Source organism: Hippopotamus amphibius, chromosome 13 (genome assembly GCF_030028045.1).
Source record: "Hippopotamus amphibius kiboko isolate mHipAmp2 chromosome 13, mHipAmp2.hap2, whole genome shotgun sequence".
NCBI classification, from domain to species: Eukaryota; Metazoa; Chordata; class Mammalia; order Artiodactyla; family Hippopotamidae; genus Hippopotamus; species Hippopotamus amphibius.
Window position 1 is genome coordinate 48,931,299 of NC_080198.1, and position 19,203 is coordinate 48,950,501.

At 37.8% G+C, this 19,203-nt stretch overlaps 1 protein-coding gene across 20 annotated transcripts in view; it reads right to left on the reverse strand.

Annotated features, from left to right (window-relative positions):
* Positions 1–19,203, reverse strand: part of ARPP21 (cAMP regulated phosphoprotein 21) — a 153,025-nt gene that overhangs the window by 87,524 nt on the left and 46,298 nt on the right. For 18 of the 20 annotated variants that reach the window (XM_057706334.1, XM_057706333.1, XM_057706332.1 and 15 more), the window contains exons 6-9: positions 15,291–15,435; positions 13,752–13,830; positions 13,026–13,085; positions 12,175–12,315 (exon numbers count right to left, since the gene is read on the reverse strand). In XM_057706334.1, the coding sequence (XP_057562317.1) occupies positions 12,175–12,315; positions 13,026–13,085; positions 13,752–13,830; positions 15,291–15,435 (425 nt within the window). Of the gene's footprint in view, positions 1–12,174; positions 12,316–13,025; positions 13,086–13,751; positions 13,831–15,290; positions 15,436–17,330; positions 19,141–19,203 lie in introns of those variants that run through there. The other 2 variants (XM_057706339.1, XM_057706338.1) reach the window with 2 other exon arrangements.

The following is a 19,203-nucleotide window of genomic DNA, read 5'->3' on the forward strand; positions in this document are numbered from 1 at the left end:
GTAAAACATATCAATAAAAAAAGTTTTTTCTCCTGTTTAAAGTTATTTCTTAGTGTTTCTTTTTCCCCCACAGTGGCATTCGACTTTAAAAAAAAAGTTTACACGTGGTTTTGATACTAGAATTGCTGGCAACATACAGGTAGGTAATAATATGTCGCTTCACATCTGTTGTTAGAATACCTCTGGTTGTTTGGAATTCAGAGACTTGTTCGCTGCATGCTGTTCACCCTGGCTGAAGTTAAAACAAGGTTTTAAAGGTCTGAAAATATATAGTGTATAGACGTTGTCTATAGTCATTTTGAGCTCCATCACTCCTGAATTCGATCAAGTCCCCACCCATATTCTCAAACGACTATGCGTGTTTAGAATTTGGGATTACCACATTAATTCACCAGTGTCTGGAAATCAGGAGAACATTTTCTATTATATCTTCCTATTTTATCTTCCCTTTCGAGAGCCTTCTGAATCTGTAGTGAGAGGGCCATCTAGGAATTATTTCCATCTTTCTTTAATGACAAATGCTCTGGAATGTGGCTCCAGCAGATTCTGACATTCTCGAGCGTGTCTTGTAAATCAGTTCAGTAATTGGGGAAACTGGAGATATTTAGTTTAAACAACTTAATGTCTGATTAGCATGGGGAAAATGCTCCAAGCAATCACACACTATTATTGATCAGTCAATTGATTTTTTTAAGGTCCACTTAATCATTCTGTATTATTACAGCAAACGGCTCCACTCCCCTGTTAATTCCCCACCAGCATCCCTGAACACCAAAGAACTCAGTGAATGACGTGGGGTTGGAGTCATCCCAGAGGAGGTGTTAAAATGTTCACCTCCAGTTTAGAAGCAGTTACAATTTACGGCTGTCATTAAGATGTCTCTCATGTCTGATGTATGACTTCTGAAGTCTCCTGGGTTCAGTACGCATCCAGGCCTCGGGAAGCCACGTCACAACATCTATTGTTTCACATGACCAGTAATTAAGGTGACCAGTAATTAAGGGAGTCTCATTGTTGGCTCCAAAATAACCACACAGCACTCTGAAAACAAAGGAGCAGTTCAACTGTACACTTCAGATCGTGATGAGACGCACTATTTCCTTAAACACACATACATAAATTACAGTAATACTGGGGGCAGACAAAACCAGAAAACTGAAATAACACCACTTACAGCTTCGAGAATTGTATATAATGTCTGCAAGGTGATATCATTATCTTACTCAATCCCTGCAAGAAAACCTTGATGTAGGAGAAGCAAATATCTTTTGCCTCTTTTAAAGATCACCCCTCAGTGACGTTTTTGACTCCAGTTTATAGATTCACCCACTAAGCCACAGGCATCAAACAGCCTGTTCATATCCTTGCAGAGAAGTGATTCAGTCTCTCTCTGCTTACGTTGTACTCAGTGGGCTGGAGGGCCTCACACCTCAGGATAAAGAACAAAAAATCTGCATCATATCACCTTCAATATCAATGTAAACGTCTTCCACCAAAATTAAAATGGAATAAAATACAGCAATCTGGAAGTGCGCGTGTGACATTTTAAAATCAGAACAGAGTAAATTTGCACTTTATAATGAAGATGTCATTTACGGTAGAGAAATTAAATACATTTTGGTGGAGCACAGTCACAGGTCACTTGAATTGCTTATTACACTATAAAGTCTGACAATATTAGCACGGATAGCTATAGGTCACCGTAAAGGAGAACAATTCTCCAGGAGCTTTTTTTTCTAGGAGCTTTTTTAAAGCTTCCCAACATTTTCAATCACTTACATGGTGTTAGGTTGTTTTTTACGTAGCAAGTAAAATTAAAATATTAACTTAAATACAAACGCTGACAGTATCAATGCTAACTAAGCCTCTCCTAATAGCCCCAAGCTCTGTAAGTCTGATAAACGCTAGTCGATGAAGTGATTTGGTGACTGCTAAATATACAGATATGTTCCTTGCCCTTGTTGCTAATCATCTGTAAATATTCATTTAGAAATGAAATGGTCTGAGAATGTGAACTTTTGGATTCATGAGCATAAGGTGAATTTACCACAGACTAAATTCCTCTTTAAGCATAAAATCATTTAGTGTGAGATTTCAGCATACTAACCAGAGATGGAATGCAAGTTCCATGTGGGTAGGGACCTTGCTTTTCAAATACTGAATCCTTAATGCCTACAACAGTGCCTGGCATATGGGAGGCATTTGGTTAGATGAATAAATGACTCATGTACAAATGAATGAAAATTTAGCACAGCTGTATATAAATCACAGTAATTCAGGGACAGATCAAAGAATCACTGAGTAAGACACACAGTCACAAATGTTTAAATTATAAAACAGAACAGGAGAGAGTTGATTAGTAGGAGCATAAATTCAAATTCAGAACACTAGGAACATCTTTAAAAATCAGATTTATGTCTGGCTTCAAGTCGACCAAAAATAATTGTGTTATTAAAGAAAAGTTTTTCACATTTGAGGGTATCTTGGGAAAAGAGGCGGAAGTGGGAATTTTAGCTTTTCTAGTTTGGGAACTTCTGAGTTTAAAATGTCATTATAGTTACAAGAAAGCTATTCAGCCTTTTTTTTTTTTAAAGTCTTTATTGAATTTGTTACAGTATTGCTTGTTTTATGTTTTGGTTTTTTGGCCTCCAGGCATGAGGCATGTGGGATCTTAGCTCCCTGACCAGGGATCGAACCTGCACCCCCTGTATTGGAAGGTGGAGTCTCAACCACTGGACTGCCAGGGAAGTCCCGCAACCATTATTTTTGAAACTTCATGTACATTTCTTCACAGTGCTGATTTTTTTTTCATAGCAGGACATTTTCAGGAAAAATACATCCATCACATAAGAGTAGTCAAAGGAGCTTGCTTGAATCAATAATGTAAATATTTACAGCAACACTATTTGTTATTCTGATATAAATTATGCAAAGTGCATCCTGCACAACTGCTTTTCAAATAACTTGTTTAAATTTGTTTGCAAACATTAGAAACTAAAAGTCCAAATTACTAATCCCTTCTTGATTTTCCAAAAATGTATTGAAAGATTATAAAGTAACCATTTGAAGTTTGCATAAAAGGAATAAAATAAACCTAATAAAAATTTTCCAGGTTGATTTTATAGAGACTTATCTAGAGGTAAGGAGTAATTTTCAGTTTAAACTCATGCAGACTATAGCTTACGACCAAAGTACTGCATGCGATTACACTAAAAATTACTGGTAATGCACCATTATATTAGAGCTTTTAAAAATCCTTTTCACCACTAATTTAACACCATAGCAGTATTATTTCCTAGCCATAAAATGAATGGAACGAAAGTAATATATTATGGACCTTTATTTAAAATGGTAATGAATTATGTTTAATGTATCAAGATGAGGATGTAACTCTAAGAAAAACTCCTCAAAGCTGCAAAAGGTCACGGTATTTATTAAATTAATGATAACTAGAGTTTACTGTGTATCTTACAGCCATGGGATTATACATGCCTACATTTTTTTCTTCCTGGAAGATGTTAGTCCACGAGTTATTATTTTTAGCTGTCTCTTTACCAATTTAATGTTTCTTCTTGATAAAAAAAAAAAAGTTTCCTCTTCTTAAGCTTAAAGAGAAGTGTTTTCCCACAATGCACAGCAGGCACCTACTGTGATGCTCAGTGACAGTAGATGCCTGTCTACTGGCATTTCCAGTCTGTCTCAGGATCCCCAGTCAAACCTGTCAAAAGTTAGAACTAACTCTTCACTGTTCCTTATTAGACAGAGCTAAGGAACTGAGAGGGAGTGCGGCTGAGTGAAATACTGTGTAGGACTATCAAACTCTATCTTCGAGTCAACTGATTCCAATCTTGGTTAGATTTCTTTCACCCGTAGCTTAAAAAAGATGAGCATGCTTTATTATGTTTTTTTAAAATCTTTTTGATCTACAAGTATTTTCAGTGGTTTATTCTCACTGCCATTTGGTTTCCATTTCTTGAAACCAAATGTATTACTTTTCGTCAAAAGTTCAGCTTCATCCCTCCCCGCTCCCTCCCCTCACACACACACAAATGAAGCTTTCAATTCTACTAAATGCAGAGGAGCACAAAGGGATGTCTTTGAACTTCATACTGAATAACGGAAAGATGGTCATCAATATGCATAAGCATCTTAACAAAGAAAGGCTGCTGTCCACAACAGGATGAAATATTGTGATGTCGAGGACATTCATCAAAAACATTTTAACAGTCAAACATATCAGAGAAGTCTAAGTGACCGTGTTCCCTGAACACATGGAAGCATTCAATTACAATACTGACAACTGATGTCTCTTATTTAAAAAAGAAAGTCCTATGTTCTTTACATATTTCACTATTTCTACCTTGTCATTTTATATCATTTTATTCTCTTTTAAATGAGACTGCACCTTCCAAATTCAGCATTCTAGCATTTAAGTTTAGAAACCAAACACCTTCAACCAACAGACTACAACTTCTCTTTCTACTCTATGCCCCAATTCCATCTTTCCTAAAGCTCATGGCCTCTCCACTAGCAGAAGCCTTAAGATTAATAAGACACAGGAACTACATCAGGAAGATTCATTGTACACAACCAGGCTCTGGCCTTCGGGTATGCCCTACAACTTCCCCCAGGGCAAGCTGCTAACATGACTCTTCCTCCTAAAGGCAGATCTAGAAGCAACAAAGGAGCCTGAAGAAACTGGGCTTGACTCTCCTCCCTGCAGAAGGCCAAGGTGCCGATGGAAGGAACCAAGTCACCGAAACCTGGCTCCCTCCCAAACTACTATACATGAAGGGAAAGACTATGTGTATTATTTACGTGTATAGTGAACCTTCCTCTAAACTGTCCCAAACTCTATAATATAGATAATGTCTCTACATATTCGTACACACCATGTAAGGCCTGCACTTACACACCATGTGCTTACACACAGATGCACAGAGTCCTGATCAAAATGTTTTTGGTTCCTCCAATAAACTGTGAACACAAGATGGATATGATCTATAGCCTATACTTCTTCTGTAGAAGTATGGTACTGAACGCCTGAGAAATACGTGGCATCTGACACAGCTGAAGAACACAGAACTGGGTTTCATCTTAGTTCTGAGTTTGCCAGGACCATTTTTAACCCAGTGTGTTCTGAGATTCTGGAGTTTTGCATGATCCTTTTAGCATCCATCTTGGTATTAACATTAACTGAGTTCTCTGTTTACTTTTCAAAATAATTAAATGTAAACAAGGAATCTGTAAACCACAAACAACAAACAAACAAACAAAACATGGGTCTCAGTGAAAGAACAGTGCTTGACTTTCTTCTTGCCTTTATCATCATTTCAGGGTATTTATTCTATTAACATTAGTTCTTGTTTCCCAAACCTCAGTCACGGCTGAGTGGCAGGGGCAGTGGAGTTCAGTCTTGATCTTCTGTGAACTGACCAGGCAAGATCAAGATATGAACCTCAGTTTTCTCTTCTGTAAAATAGTCTAGCTTTATCTACCTAGAATGTTGCGAGCTAAATAGATAGATAAGATATTTGGAAAGTATTACAGCATGGAAAAGCTCTTTTTTTAAAAAAGTGATATTAAGGATATTAACATTATAGAAAGAAGGTATGTGCATGTTTCACTTCCAAAATTAAACAGTAAATTATATGTTCAACATTCAAAGGCCCATAAATAATTTCAAGTTGTGAAAGGAACACAACACACTTATTTTCTCTCCTCACAATGCGTGTTTGTCTCATCTCCAGACTCTTATGTTCCCTGAGGCATTTGAGAATAATAATATGCGAAAATATATTTGAGAGACATGATGTGGAGTTTGACCAATGTTAATAAGTAAGTCTTACCTTTGAGCTGGCCTATTGTTTAAAGAACGAGGTTGTCTGTTCAGTAAGCAAAGTTTCATGGTTTTCCTGAGAGTAATGTGATTCTTAGTTAGGTTTCTGACCTTTGGCCTCAAGTCAGATGATTTTTCAATGCTGTTGCCATAAAAAGTGCAGAGGAAAACTGCCCTGTTCAGAAATGACAGGATGCCAATCAACCGCTCATAGATTTCCAAGAGGCACTTGAAGAAACTGATGCTCTGTCCTCTTCAGAGGATTCGTAAGCAAGCATCATACCAGGATGCTCTTCAGTTCATTCCCGGTGCCACTCACACGCCCAGACAAAGGTACAGAAACAGAACAGATGTGGGAGGAGAAGCATCAGTTTTCTGCTCTCTTTTAGTACAAAAGCACTTCATCACCTGCAGGGAGTGCGTGCCTAAGGGTCAAGAACTGGTAATTCCCATCTTCAGCCTGAGCCCCTCTGGCCACTAAGCAGAACAGACCTCCCCTGGCCCTGCTGTGCTCCTGGCCACTCCTCTCGGGTCTGCCCCCTGAGAAGGTGGCAGGTCCCCTGGTCCTACTCGTCGGGCAGTCACCATCCATCACCTCGGGGATTCTTAGCAGAGGCGACCGGACTCAATCGCTTCACTTAAGAGAGAGGCTTTGTTTAACACCAGAACAAGTTTCATGGTTGTTGTAATTTACCAAATAGCCAGCTCAGGGAATCAAACTTTCTGCAACAAACGAGCAAACTACTGCAGTCACTATACACCACTCATCACTCCAGGCCAGTACACATGTGCACACTTCTCAGGAATCGGGGCCTTGTGCTCTTGAGAGTATCACCTTAAGAGCATCACCCCAACCTATGCCTTTGAGCGACTATTCTTGTTTCATGGTTGCAGGGGCCTGTAACCTCTTTCCTCAGTAGATCTGCCATTTCCTTTCCTCGCTCTGCACTCAGAGTAGGGGATTGGAGGCAATAACAGTGGGAGGATGTGAAAGACAAAAGAAAAAATATTCAAGAGATGACAACATTTTAACATGAAAACTATCTGAAACTAGTTAAACAGTTCCTCTGACACATGCAAAGACACTCAGGTACACATGGGATTCTCTCTGCCTGTGACTGATCCTGGCCCTTTGGAAAATACTGGAGAGACAAGTAACTATCTGCTTTTCTATATTCTGTGCATACATCTTTTCTCTATGAGGAAAAAACGGGGGTGGTGTAAAAATTATCTAATAAAAGAACAATGGGACTTCCCTGGTGGCTCAGTGGTTAAGAATCCGCCTGCCAATGCAGGGAACACGGATTCCAGCCCTGTTCTGGGAACATCCCACATGCCTGAACAACTAAGCCCATGAGCCACAACTACTGGAGCCTACGAGCCTGGAGTCTGTGCTCCGCAACAAGAGAAGCCAGGGCAATGAGAAGCCTGCGCACCACAACGAAGTGTGGCCCCCTATTGCCGCAACTAGAGAAAGCCTGTGCACAGATACCCAACACAGCCAAAAATAAATAAATAGATAAACAAACAAACAAACAAACAAACAAGTTAATTAATGAAAAAAGAACAATGAGCTCCTTTGGGCTAAACATGTAAAAAATAAGCAAAAGACAAAAAGTGAAGATCAGAGAGAGAAACAAAGAGAAGAAAAAGTTTCTCATAAAAAAACTGACCCGTATATTTGTAGCATTTAAATATTTTTTTAAAAAGCACTGCTCATCTTTTAGCCTCAATCCTAAATATCAAAAAAGTAGCATGATAGAGAATAAACACATTCTAAATATCACCTGCACGACCAAATTGCACACCCCCTAATGCCTCTGCCCCATATCTCCAAGGGGCTCATTTGGTGTCACCACTTCTGACAGTTAACAAAGAATTTCAACAGAAAGAATTTAAAAGTGCTAGTGAGTAAAACACATTTCTGGCAATAAATGGGGGAAAGAGAGCCCATCAAAAGCTGAAAAAAACCCCCCAAAACCCACCACCACCAACAAAAAACACTATATAGTGAGCCTCAGCTCAAAAACCCCATTATTTCAACAAAAAGCAGTCAATTCTAAAGAGAAGCATCCCCAACAATTCAGGTGCAATTTGTGGACCAACAGGTGTGCTGGATGGCTGCAGGTGACATGCACTCATCTGTTCTCACCCTGGCTAGCCCTGAGAACCAACAAGGATGCAGTGGTGCCAGGCTAAGGTGACTTTCCCTTGCTAATTCTCTAAAGTGCATCAGTTCACACAGAAGATGGCACCTTTTTGGAAGGTATCCCAAACGAACACGATTCTTCTTTCCTACTCTCTCTGGACTACTACATCCTTAACCCCATGCTCCTGTGGCTATGACATGAAAACACGCATTTGGACAACTGAATTGCTTGGAGCAATTAATTTTGTACTAACACAACGGATAGGTTTATCTCCTGCACTGACATTATCCATAAATATAGCTTTTTCATTCTTGAAAACACAGATCAAAATGGAGTATAGGAAGTTTCCATTGGATGGCTATCAACCCCTCCCAAATACTGCATTTTTTTCCCCCAAATATCACATTTTGTAGCAGTGATAAATACAGAAAATCTGGCAAGAACGATCATATTGTAGGAAGTATGTGTTATTTACTGACACCGCTGAGTTAATCTTCAAAAAGATCTTCTCCCTCAATCATTGCTTTTTTATCAGACAACAAGACTGAAAAGAGTTGAAATTCCCAACCAATCCAGGAGATCTTGAGGATTTCGCACAAGATGTTCTGGATGTTTTAGCTTTAAAGAGAGTTAGATAATTTAAGAAAATTGTTCTTGGCATTAGATACACTGGTTTTGATCCCAGCCACGCTGGTCATTGCTTCTCTGTAAGTCCAAAGCTGAACTTGTGTATGTGCTTAATGTTCTTCTTCTGTAAAACGGGACCTCTAATGACTTATGTTATATGTTTTTAATACTAAATGAAATAACATACATTAAATAAGAGGTAACGTACCTAGTACAACTGAACAAACAGTAGGTAATGCTATTACAAGAGGTTATACCACTTAACTAACTGAGAAGTCTGAGATAATTTTTTTTCATCATGAAAGGACAGATGTATTATATCTGAAGATATTAGAGAAAATACTAGAAGTGAATGTAGTACCCACACATATATATAATCCTCACAGTCTGCTGTCATGACTTAAATATTTTGAACTTTGGGTGAAATGATTTTCCCTCCATGCAAAACTTAATATTTTCAAGTCACATTTTATAATTACGTGAACTGCCGACAATCTAGAAAAACATGGATTATGGAAATAAATCCCAGCCAATATCTAGCTGGTATGCGCCCACATCAGAGGAACAACTTATATGTCAGCTCAGGGTCATTGAAAAAGAAAAGCTAAAAATGAAATAAGAAAGTATTTTCTCTCCCTCAGCCCTCAGTTCATTTTTATATCCTCTATCCATATTTTTCTGCATTTCTCGCAAGCTAGGGCAACATTTAAAATATACATTTTTTATGTTTTTGCTTTGGAGTAGCACAAAACTGTACACATTGAAAAGGTATTCCCAAAATACAAAACCCACAAGGAACTATCTGAGGAATTTCCATCTCAGCCTCCCTTCTTTATAGAAATGGAAACATTTTCATTTAATAATATACCTAAATCAATATGGTCCCCACGACCATCACATGCCAATTGCCCTGATGGCATAACTCTTAAATTTTCAAAGAAATGCAAGATACCTAGAACTTGAAGACACGTTCCCTTTCAAACTTAAACTCCATGAGAACATGGCAACAGACTTTAAACATCAAATATATTATCTCCCATAGAACAATATTTCTCCTTTGCTAAAACTGCCCAAAGTGATCCGTGTCCTGAAAAGGTGACTTGTTACTATTTGTAAAAGGACATTCATTCATCCTTTTCTCTTGTCCTAAAGATCTTAACCTCCCCCATCCACATCTCAAGCCCTGGCAAGAGCCACTCAAATCGAGGATGGTCAGAAAGGTGTCCGGAATAGGACAGTAAGACTCGACAACTGTGGATGAAAGATTAAGCTCAGCTTTTCAGAAAACACCTTGATTGTCCATGACATACAGTCATTTGTCTTTTTGTTTAGGACTCACAGAGTGGGGGCTAATGGGGGATGGTCAAGAGCAGGATCTCGGCAAATGCCCAGCAGCCCAGGCATTTTGTTGTAGCAACAATACCTCAAGGTGGTCCCTGCACAAGCTCTCCTTCCCCTCTCCCTGGAGACATAAACGCATGGGGTCTATTTGGAAACTGGCCATTAAAAAAAAAAAAAAAAAAAGTAAAGCTAGTGCTCTTTTGGAAGTGAAGAAGTCTGATAATATGATAACATGATGCTCATTAGCAGAAAATTAAAAGGTTTAAGCGACAAATTATGTCCTCTAGTGGTATATGGAAACTTGCAAGAATCACAAGGATTTCGAGAAGAGCTGACCGACAGAACTTTCTGAAAAACATGGGAATGTTCCATACGTGCTCTAATAGGTGCACTTGAAATGTGGCTAGCCTGACTGAGGAACTGAATCTTAAACGCTCAAATTTTATTTACATTGAATTAATTTAAAATGTAAATAGCCGTACATAACTAGTGACTACTAGATCGAACTAAGCAAGTTTGGAGCCATCACTCAGAGTTTACCAAGAGCCTTTATACACTAGTTTATTTTCTCAAAAATTGTTCTACAAGGAAACAGGTCTCAAACGTATATTAATATTTATGACTGCACGACTGCAAAGTCAGGGTGAATTAAATATAAATGCACTCTCCCTACTCGCTGAAACTGTATCCATCTACTTGACCTATAGGCTTTTCCACGTCTGTTGTGGCCTTACAGAGAAAGAGCAGAAATTAAAAGGAGAGTCCCTTGCTTGCCTGTTTTGCAATCAGTGTGTCCCTGCATTATAGTATCTGAAAGTCACGAGGAAAACCTGAATGGAGAATGAGAAACAACAGCAACAGCTAGGAGTATCTGATGGAGAGGGAAGATGTAGAGGATTAAAGGAAGGTAACCTTTCATTCCTACTACTGTTCACAATAGGGGGTCCATGTGCCAACGATCAGATAAAGAGGAAAGCTGATACGTCTTAAGATGCATTTTGCCAGCACAGTAGAATGCAACCACAGGACCCAAGAATTCCGAAGCTTCAAGGGCTTTTAAACATTAGCCATTTCCAATTCTCCTGCAGATAAATAATTTGAGGCCCAGAGAAGTGAAGTGCTCAGTGTCCCTGAGATAACAGCCAACCTCAGTCCCAGGTCTCCCAGCTTGAGTTCTCTCCACTATGCCCTTCACGCTCATTCTGCTGGATACAGACTGAGTTTTGAGAAGAAAAAGAGCCTTATCTCCATCCCAACAAGTCCCAACCTCCAGTGAGCAGAAAATAATATTTTAAGCACGTAGCTGTGCCCTCCACTGAAACGGCATTCCTAAAAACCAGGCCATTTACACGATTTACCAAACACTGCGAAAACGGAAATTATAATACACAAATGTCTTAAGAGAATGCTTTATACAGGGACAGTTTTTCAGTTTAATGTGTATTTTGCTATGAAAGTGGTTTATGCTGTACTTAAAGGAGACAATTCCAAATTTCCAAAGCAAATGACGACTCATCTTTGCTTTTTGGTGACTCAGTGGCACCATGAAAAGTCATTAAGATAGAAGCAAACCATTATTGAAAGGAGCAAAACCAAACAAACAACCTCCATTTAGAGCTAGAACTTAGATATTACCCGGCTCAAAAACTCTCATTTTACAGGTAAAAAAACCCCAAAAACAAAAAACATGATGGCAGATTTTAAATGACTTGTTTCAAGTCATACAGCTAGTAAGTAAAAGAATTGGGTCTTAGAGGCAGGACTTTTGTCTCCAGGTTTGGAATTTCTGTTATTCTGAAAACCACAATAAGATAGATGTCTATAAACCAGAAAAACAGAGAGAAGGACAATTATCCTCTATACATGTCAATATTGTTTTACAATGTCTATTATTTTCAACTGGAGTTATATTTGACATAACCCGTTCCATGTTTTGTATGTAATCACAGGGATTACTGATGGAAGGAAGAAAATTGTGTTTCGGGAGCTCTATAAAAGATCAGGGAATAAATCCACTTTACGGCCTAAATTTTATCAACTTTCTTGGTACTCAGATAATCGTCTACAGATAAATGCCACACTGCTGCTGATAAGAGCAAGAGATAAGTAACACTGCACATTCTAAATGCCATGTACTTTGAATTTTATACTGTGCTCTTATAAACGAGTCCACAAGAGAAAAAGAAAATGCTAAGTAAGTACAGTGATGGGCCTTACATTCTTGTGCTGTTGGTCTTGTTGATGATGACAGACTTCCCTGTTTGATCCACGTTGTGATCCAACCCAAAGTAAGCTGCCACTCGATGCACGAGCATCCTCTGATAGGATGACATCTGAGGAAACTTTTTATAATGATTACTGGAAAGGAGCACAAGAAACAGCAGAATCAGCCGATTCGTTTCTGGCCTGTAGTACATCTTAGAGGTACACACGCAAAACCATTTCTTTTTCATCCAAACCATCAAGCTTATTTCATTTCTGGCATCACTCGATGTCCTCATTTCCAGACACACTTTCCACTTACAGATGTATTGATTGTTACAATAAGTGTTTTTGTTTTATACTTGCACATTTCTCAGACCACAGAGAACTGAGCGTCCGTTGGAAAGTATTCTGTTTTGGTCCAGGATACCTTATCAACAGAGCCAGGCGCAGGACAAATGACATGACATAATACGGGACTGCAGACGCCTATCTGGAGATGTGTTGACACTGAAGGCAGCACAATTATTTCCAGGCATAACTGACTACAGCCAGCTGGAGCCCATTAAAAAACTATAATAAAAATGAAAAGGGTCACTTCTTGTTACTGCTACTCTATGCTAATCAGTGGCCCCCTGTTTACAGCCATTTTGTCAGGAATTCAACAAGCAGGAGCACACTTGGTCCAAGCAACAATTTCCATCAGTAGATAGCTCCTAACTCCGATAGCATCTCTATTTAATGAGTCAGCAAACATACTAAATAATGTTTTCTCTCTCCCTAAATCTTTCCAGAAGGAATAATTAAACCCAAATACCAAACTAAGACACATCAGATTAATTAACCAACATTGCAATTTAACATACTTGTTGTCACCAATGAAATCAATAATTTCCTGCTCCATTTTCAAGAGTATCATCCTGTCTCTGCAAAATAAATGTTAAAATGAAAAGGCTTTATGTGCTTTGCATTCTCAAAGACATAACAATTTTATTTATATGTATGCAAAAGATAGTTTAACTCTATGTGGCCACAAATCACTGATGCATCTAACTCTTCTCTGGAATATGCTGTCCAAATCCCTACAATTCCATTCTACCTAAGATTATTTCTCATCTTATTTGTTAACTATTTTGTAATATTGAAACTTCTGTAGTTTTTTAATATTAATTAAGGCATGCAAGGTATTAGGCCCACAAAACACATCAAGTAAACTGTATATTTTAAATTAATAGCAAACTGGAACAAAGCTAAGCCCAAATAGTTGGTTCTATAGCTGTACTGAAGCATATTTGGTTTATTTGACATTGATTCTCATTCTCTATTTTTTCCCCTTAATCTGTATTTCTGATCAGAAATGCAGAACTTGTAGACTATAATTTATTCATTGGATAAGTACCCAGGAATTAAGACTATAAACATTAAACATGCAAACTATTAGCAGAAAAGAGAAAATACAAAAGACAGTTTAAGATATCAGAGAAGGAGTCTGCCTTTTACAACTCCCTTCTTAGAAGTGTTTGGATAAATGACTTTGATTGTAATATTCTACTTGACTTTTTTAGAAATAAGAGGTTTACTTAATAATTTACCTGGAATTATTCTTTAATGTGTTAATCAGAAACTCGTGTAAATCTATGCCTGTAGAATCCGTATATTCTTGGCTGCAATCTGAAACAAACAGCAGGATGGGGAAGTCAGAAAGGTCGATGGGGAGGTGGGGTGGAAAGGTTTTCCCAACCTCTCCTGATCCCTTGTGCTCTGGTAAACTTTAGGTGAAGCTACTGGTGTGAAAGATACATGTTACAAAACTAGCAACCTCGCAATATTACATCACGATGAAAATTAGATACGGGGATTGAGAACACCCAGTAGATTCCCAGTGTGGAAAGACCCAACTGTCATAGGAGAGGACGTGGGCACAGTCTGGGTGGGTGGGTGGAGTCAAATGTCACGTGTTCATTTTGCGCTGTCACTCAGCAAGGCACGACCTTCCCGTGACAGTAACGGGTACTCCCAACCCACAGAGAGAGCTCTCGAGAGTTTGAGATACCATGGAACACTCTTTCTTTTAAAACAGAAAAGGCAATAACTGTAAGTTCGGTTACAAGACTGTCGAAATATTAATACAAAGTATAGCAGGGCACTAAATATTTCCAAGTCTTCCATGTCTTCTGATACTGGCTAAAGCTTAATTTCTAAAGCCATCTCAGGAAGCTGTACTTCTTTACACTTGGATACACCTTGGTTTTAGATATTCAGCAGCAGAGACAATCATTATAAGCAGATATGTGGTTACAGAGCATAATATAAGTGGTTGTCATTTCTCAGCTGATCAGGTGCCCTATTCTTGCTCAGTTATTAAAAAAAAAGTCTACTGCCAAGCTATTTATTCATGGAATTCTTCATTTCAACTTACTTTTGTTTTTCTTTTCCTTTGGTTTTTTTTTTTTTGGTTTTAGTTTTGTATAATTACATGTAAGGCAACAATTTGAAAAGTTTGGATTGCAGATTTGGGGTTTTAGAAGGAATGGCTTTTGGGTAAGAGTTTTTATTGAAGTAGATGTGTGTATATTTTAAATGAGACATTATGGGGCAGTACGTGTGTTGCAGAGACCAAATTCACTTGTGTCAGAAAAAATGTGAATATGTGTTCCATTGACACTGGTATATACATCTGTGCTTTGGGGACAACAAGACATCACTTATCGACTGAGAATTGCTAATCAACTACCTGTCTTTTAAGATACACATGAAAGTTAAGATATAAAACTGGGTCCTATTACTGCTCATCACTTCGAGTTAACTGGACTAATAAACCTGAATTACTAACATATTTATATTCATTCCCTTGTACAAACTTCTCATTGAAAATTGGAGATCCAAACAAATATTCAAAGAAATATGTAATCCTAAAAATAACCTTTCTAGATACACAAAAATGACACCATGAACAGAAAAAAAAAATCAAAGTCACATCATCTTTTACACACGTACACACGTACACATATAGAATTATATGCCGAGTTTGGTGGGAGGTGATATGCATGTAAAATCTGGAATGTGTTCTGTGACTGTTTATGCGTCCAAATTGCAAATTGAATAAGTTAAGGAAACATTTTCACATTCACCTTTTGATAACATTCTGATCTTGGATTTTTCAGAGGTTTTATCTTTGTTTTTATCCTTTTCTTTTTCTCTTTCAGAGTCATCTTTCCTAGATTTATCATCCTCTTGCAGGCTGGGAAAACTGGAAAGCTGTAAATGAATTGATTCCTGTTGGGGAAAAAATATAATAATTTAGGGCCAGATTCAAGAATCTCTGTCTGGTTTCCATTTTGCATAGAGATTATTAAGAACAGGAAAATGAAAGCCAGGTACAGATTTTTTTTTTTTTCTTAAATGGTAAAAAATTAAACCTGTCAGAAAAATAATTGCCCTTTAAGATGAATTAAACTTCAGAAGTCAATGGAAGGTCATGAGAAATAACTAGTACTAAAACTCTGCCTCATGAATATTAACCATAAGCAAGTTAAATTCCCGTAGATCACAACTCTTATTTTCTCTACAGGTTTATTTTTAAACACCTAGGAAAAGTTTTCTTTATCAATAAGCTTGCATCACAGCTCCTGTCATGTCTCGAAAAAAAAAAAAAAAGAGACTTCTGCAGTTCTTTCCTATAATTCTTTGATTCTTTCTAAGGAAAAATTGGCATAAACATAGACAGACAGAGATTACGAATCATAATTACAGAAAAACAGACATAAATAAAGGCCATAACAGCCAATTTACAATTAAAAATCTGTTTTAGAACCACATCAATAATGATTTTTGTCACTATGAAAAATCAAGACATAGAATTGCGGGAATCCTAGGTATAGGTTATTATCATACATTGTTTACAAAAGCTATTAGTAAATCATCATAATATATGGTTACAATAAGCACTGCCTTTTAGAAAAGGTAGAAAATAGGACTATATTTTCCATCAATTACATATAAATATTTAATATTATTTTAACTTTAGTATCAGTTAATCCTTTCCAAGATATAAGATTCTCTTGAACTGATGCTTGGTTGGCCATTTACAATATTGGGACTGGATCCACTTTTATATTTATTTACTTTTCACTGAATACAGATTATTTTGTATTAACTCATATATCAGCCATTTGGTTAATAGTATGTTCACTGTTTTGAAGAAGAATGAGCCAAATTATGTTTTTCAGTTTTATGCAAAAACTATGCTATGATTAAAACTATGACAAATGAGCCAACATTAAGCCCACTGGTTCTTATGTAAGAGATGATTTGATGGGAAAGCTTTTTTCCACTAGCGACATTAACATTTATGATGTAGGAAAAAAAATATTCCCAATGACTAATAGTGTTTCTCACTGAAAACTGAACTAATGTTCCTCTACATGTGACTAAATTATGCCTCTGCATCCTCAAATTATGACCAATCTGGGATTCTTAATGGTTCTTGGTAAACCTAGCTAATTTAACAAGCAGAAAACAAAAGTCCTCCAAAGCCAAGTTTCTTTTTTGGGAGGGGCTCCATTGTGTGTTCCGGGCTGGAATAAAAAGTCACCATGGTTGGAAAGATGCATGATATAGAGGATGAAATAAAACACATTCTCATGGTAAATATTTATCTTAGCCAGGTTTCCTCATATCCACACGTTTATTCTGGGGATGGACATTTACAAATCATGTAAAACTGAGTGTCATTTAACCATAAGGCCTTTTATAACAGGACTTGGGACAGAAATGTCTTAGTCTGCAAAGATTCAGGCAGACTTTGGGGTTACAGTTTGCTTCCACTTGCTAAGGAAACAGCTGGGACATTTCTGGCTCTAAGTGGGAAAGAACTGATTCAACAGTGGATCAGGGGAGGAAAGTGAGGGTACCAGGCCACAGCAGTGGTCTCATTGCTTCTTCAAAACCAACTGAACCATCCAGCCTCGGTAAGTTGGAATCTAAAATCAAAGAGGCTTGGAAATATAAATGCAAGAGCACAGGCTAAAGGACATCATTTACCAAAAAAATGTATAAACTCATGTCGTGTGTTGACAAATACCACAGTCAGAAAAATACCTGTCTTTTCTATACATTATGGTGTTGAAAGAACACACAAAAGTGCTATAGAGTTCGTAAAAAACAATCTGTTCTTTTTTAATATTTTTATTGATATGCTCAATAATAAAATACAAGTGTTAATAAATACATCAGTACAGGATAAGTTTATAACCAACAGCAGGAAAAGAATGATTCAAGTTGCAGTAATACACTGATAGGTAAATAGTATAACATTAGAAAAGCAACACTCCTTTAACTTAAGGACAGACTGAACCATCAGCTATGGGTCTGAGATCAAGTGATACAGGTAGCAAGAGTTTTTCCCACGCAGGAAAATGAAGGCAGTTTCCAAATACTGTGAATATACAAACATCGGGGAGCAATACAATTCACATACTGTAAGCTTCGGCCAGTGTGCTCAGGGACTCAGTCCCCACGTTTTAAGGGCCGTTGGTACCTAACAAAGGCATCGCATTCAAGCTCAAAGGTCTGCTTCTTTATTTTCCAAAAAAGTAGCACGGCCACTTGCTTATCTGTGTGTCTGGGTGTTTTCTATCAGCCCCCTGCTCCCACCACACCTCAGCCAGTCCAAAGGGAGGCTTGCAAGCTCTAATTCCTACAAAGCCAGTCTTAGTCACTCAGTTTGGAACCAGCAGGAACAAAGCACCGTTTGCCTCTTATTTCTCTGCACCCATTATATGGAAAACCTAGACTTAGGTCCAGGACCGGCACAATGATACAGGTGATCTCTTAAACAATTTCCTCCTGAAACCTTGTCAAACAGGATAGATGAAATCTATAAAGGCCGTCCTCCTCTGCCTGGCATTAGGAGTGGGGGACCACTGGGGCATTACTTCTCCCAGAGTCTGTCATTCTGCAGAGTTAAGATATATCGTGTGCATTATATCACAAGCCATCAATCACTGTTGAATAATATAAGCTGTGATATTCACATTATTCCCCCTTCTCAATCTCCATTAAAAGAAGAAGCACATATAAAATGCTGAACAAAAGCCACATGTTTCTCAGAGCCCAAGGAAAATAAAGCTTGTGTATGAAACATAGTGACGGCTACTGAAAGCTAGCCCGCCCATGCCTTACGACATGGGTGGCATATTAAGGAAATGAGGCTAGGGGAAAAAAAAATACTCTTAGGATGAAATCTATAAGGAATTTATTTTTGGTCCTTTTAAAGAAAGTGCTCTCAATGCTCTCTGTATCCACGAGGAGAATTTAGAGTATTTTAATTAAAGTAAAAAGAGCAAAACAAGGCCCCCAAAATAATGCTATCTTAATCCATTTTTCCTCCCCTGGGCTCAGATAAATTATTTTACTTGCCTTGACTGCTCTCAGCCTCTGATAAAATAAGGAAAAATTTTTAGCAGCAAGACCACTTTTATAAAAACGAATCTGATGCTTCAAAGGCAAACAAAAATAAATATGATGTGAAGTTTCCTATTTCGTCACAGAAGGGTTTTGCTGGAATTTGAACTTTTAGAGCTTAATAGTCTTGCTGTAAGGAGCAAAAATCGGTGTAAGGATATGCAGCAATGTATTAATAACATTAACTTCAATTCACCATTATCTCAGATTTCTGGACAATACTTCCAGCAGTGAGAAATCTCCACCAAAGGCCATAAAAGTATGTCTCCAAAGCTCAATGCACCTTATTCACCATTTCTAAAGTTTCATAAGAGCCAAGATTTGTGTTTTTATAGGCAAGTGCATTTTGGGGAGGTAAGAATCTCCAATAAGGAAGGAGACGGGATACTTGGGACTATATTCGGTTCAGTCTTATCAAGAGAGAGCCTTTGAGGAGTAACAGCACGACCGTGCTTACATTTTAAGTTTTAATCTAAATTCTTTTGAATTCCTTTCCATTTGCAGTTTTCAGAGGGTCTGGAAAAAAACAAACGTAATACTTTGTGACAAACTGTTCAACTAATTTTGAATGTCTCAGAG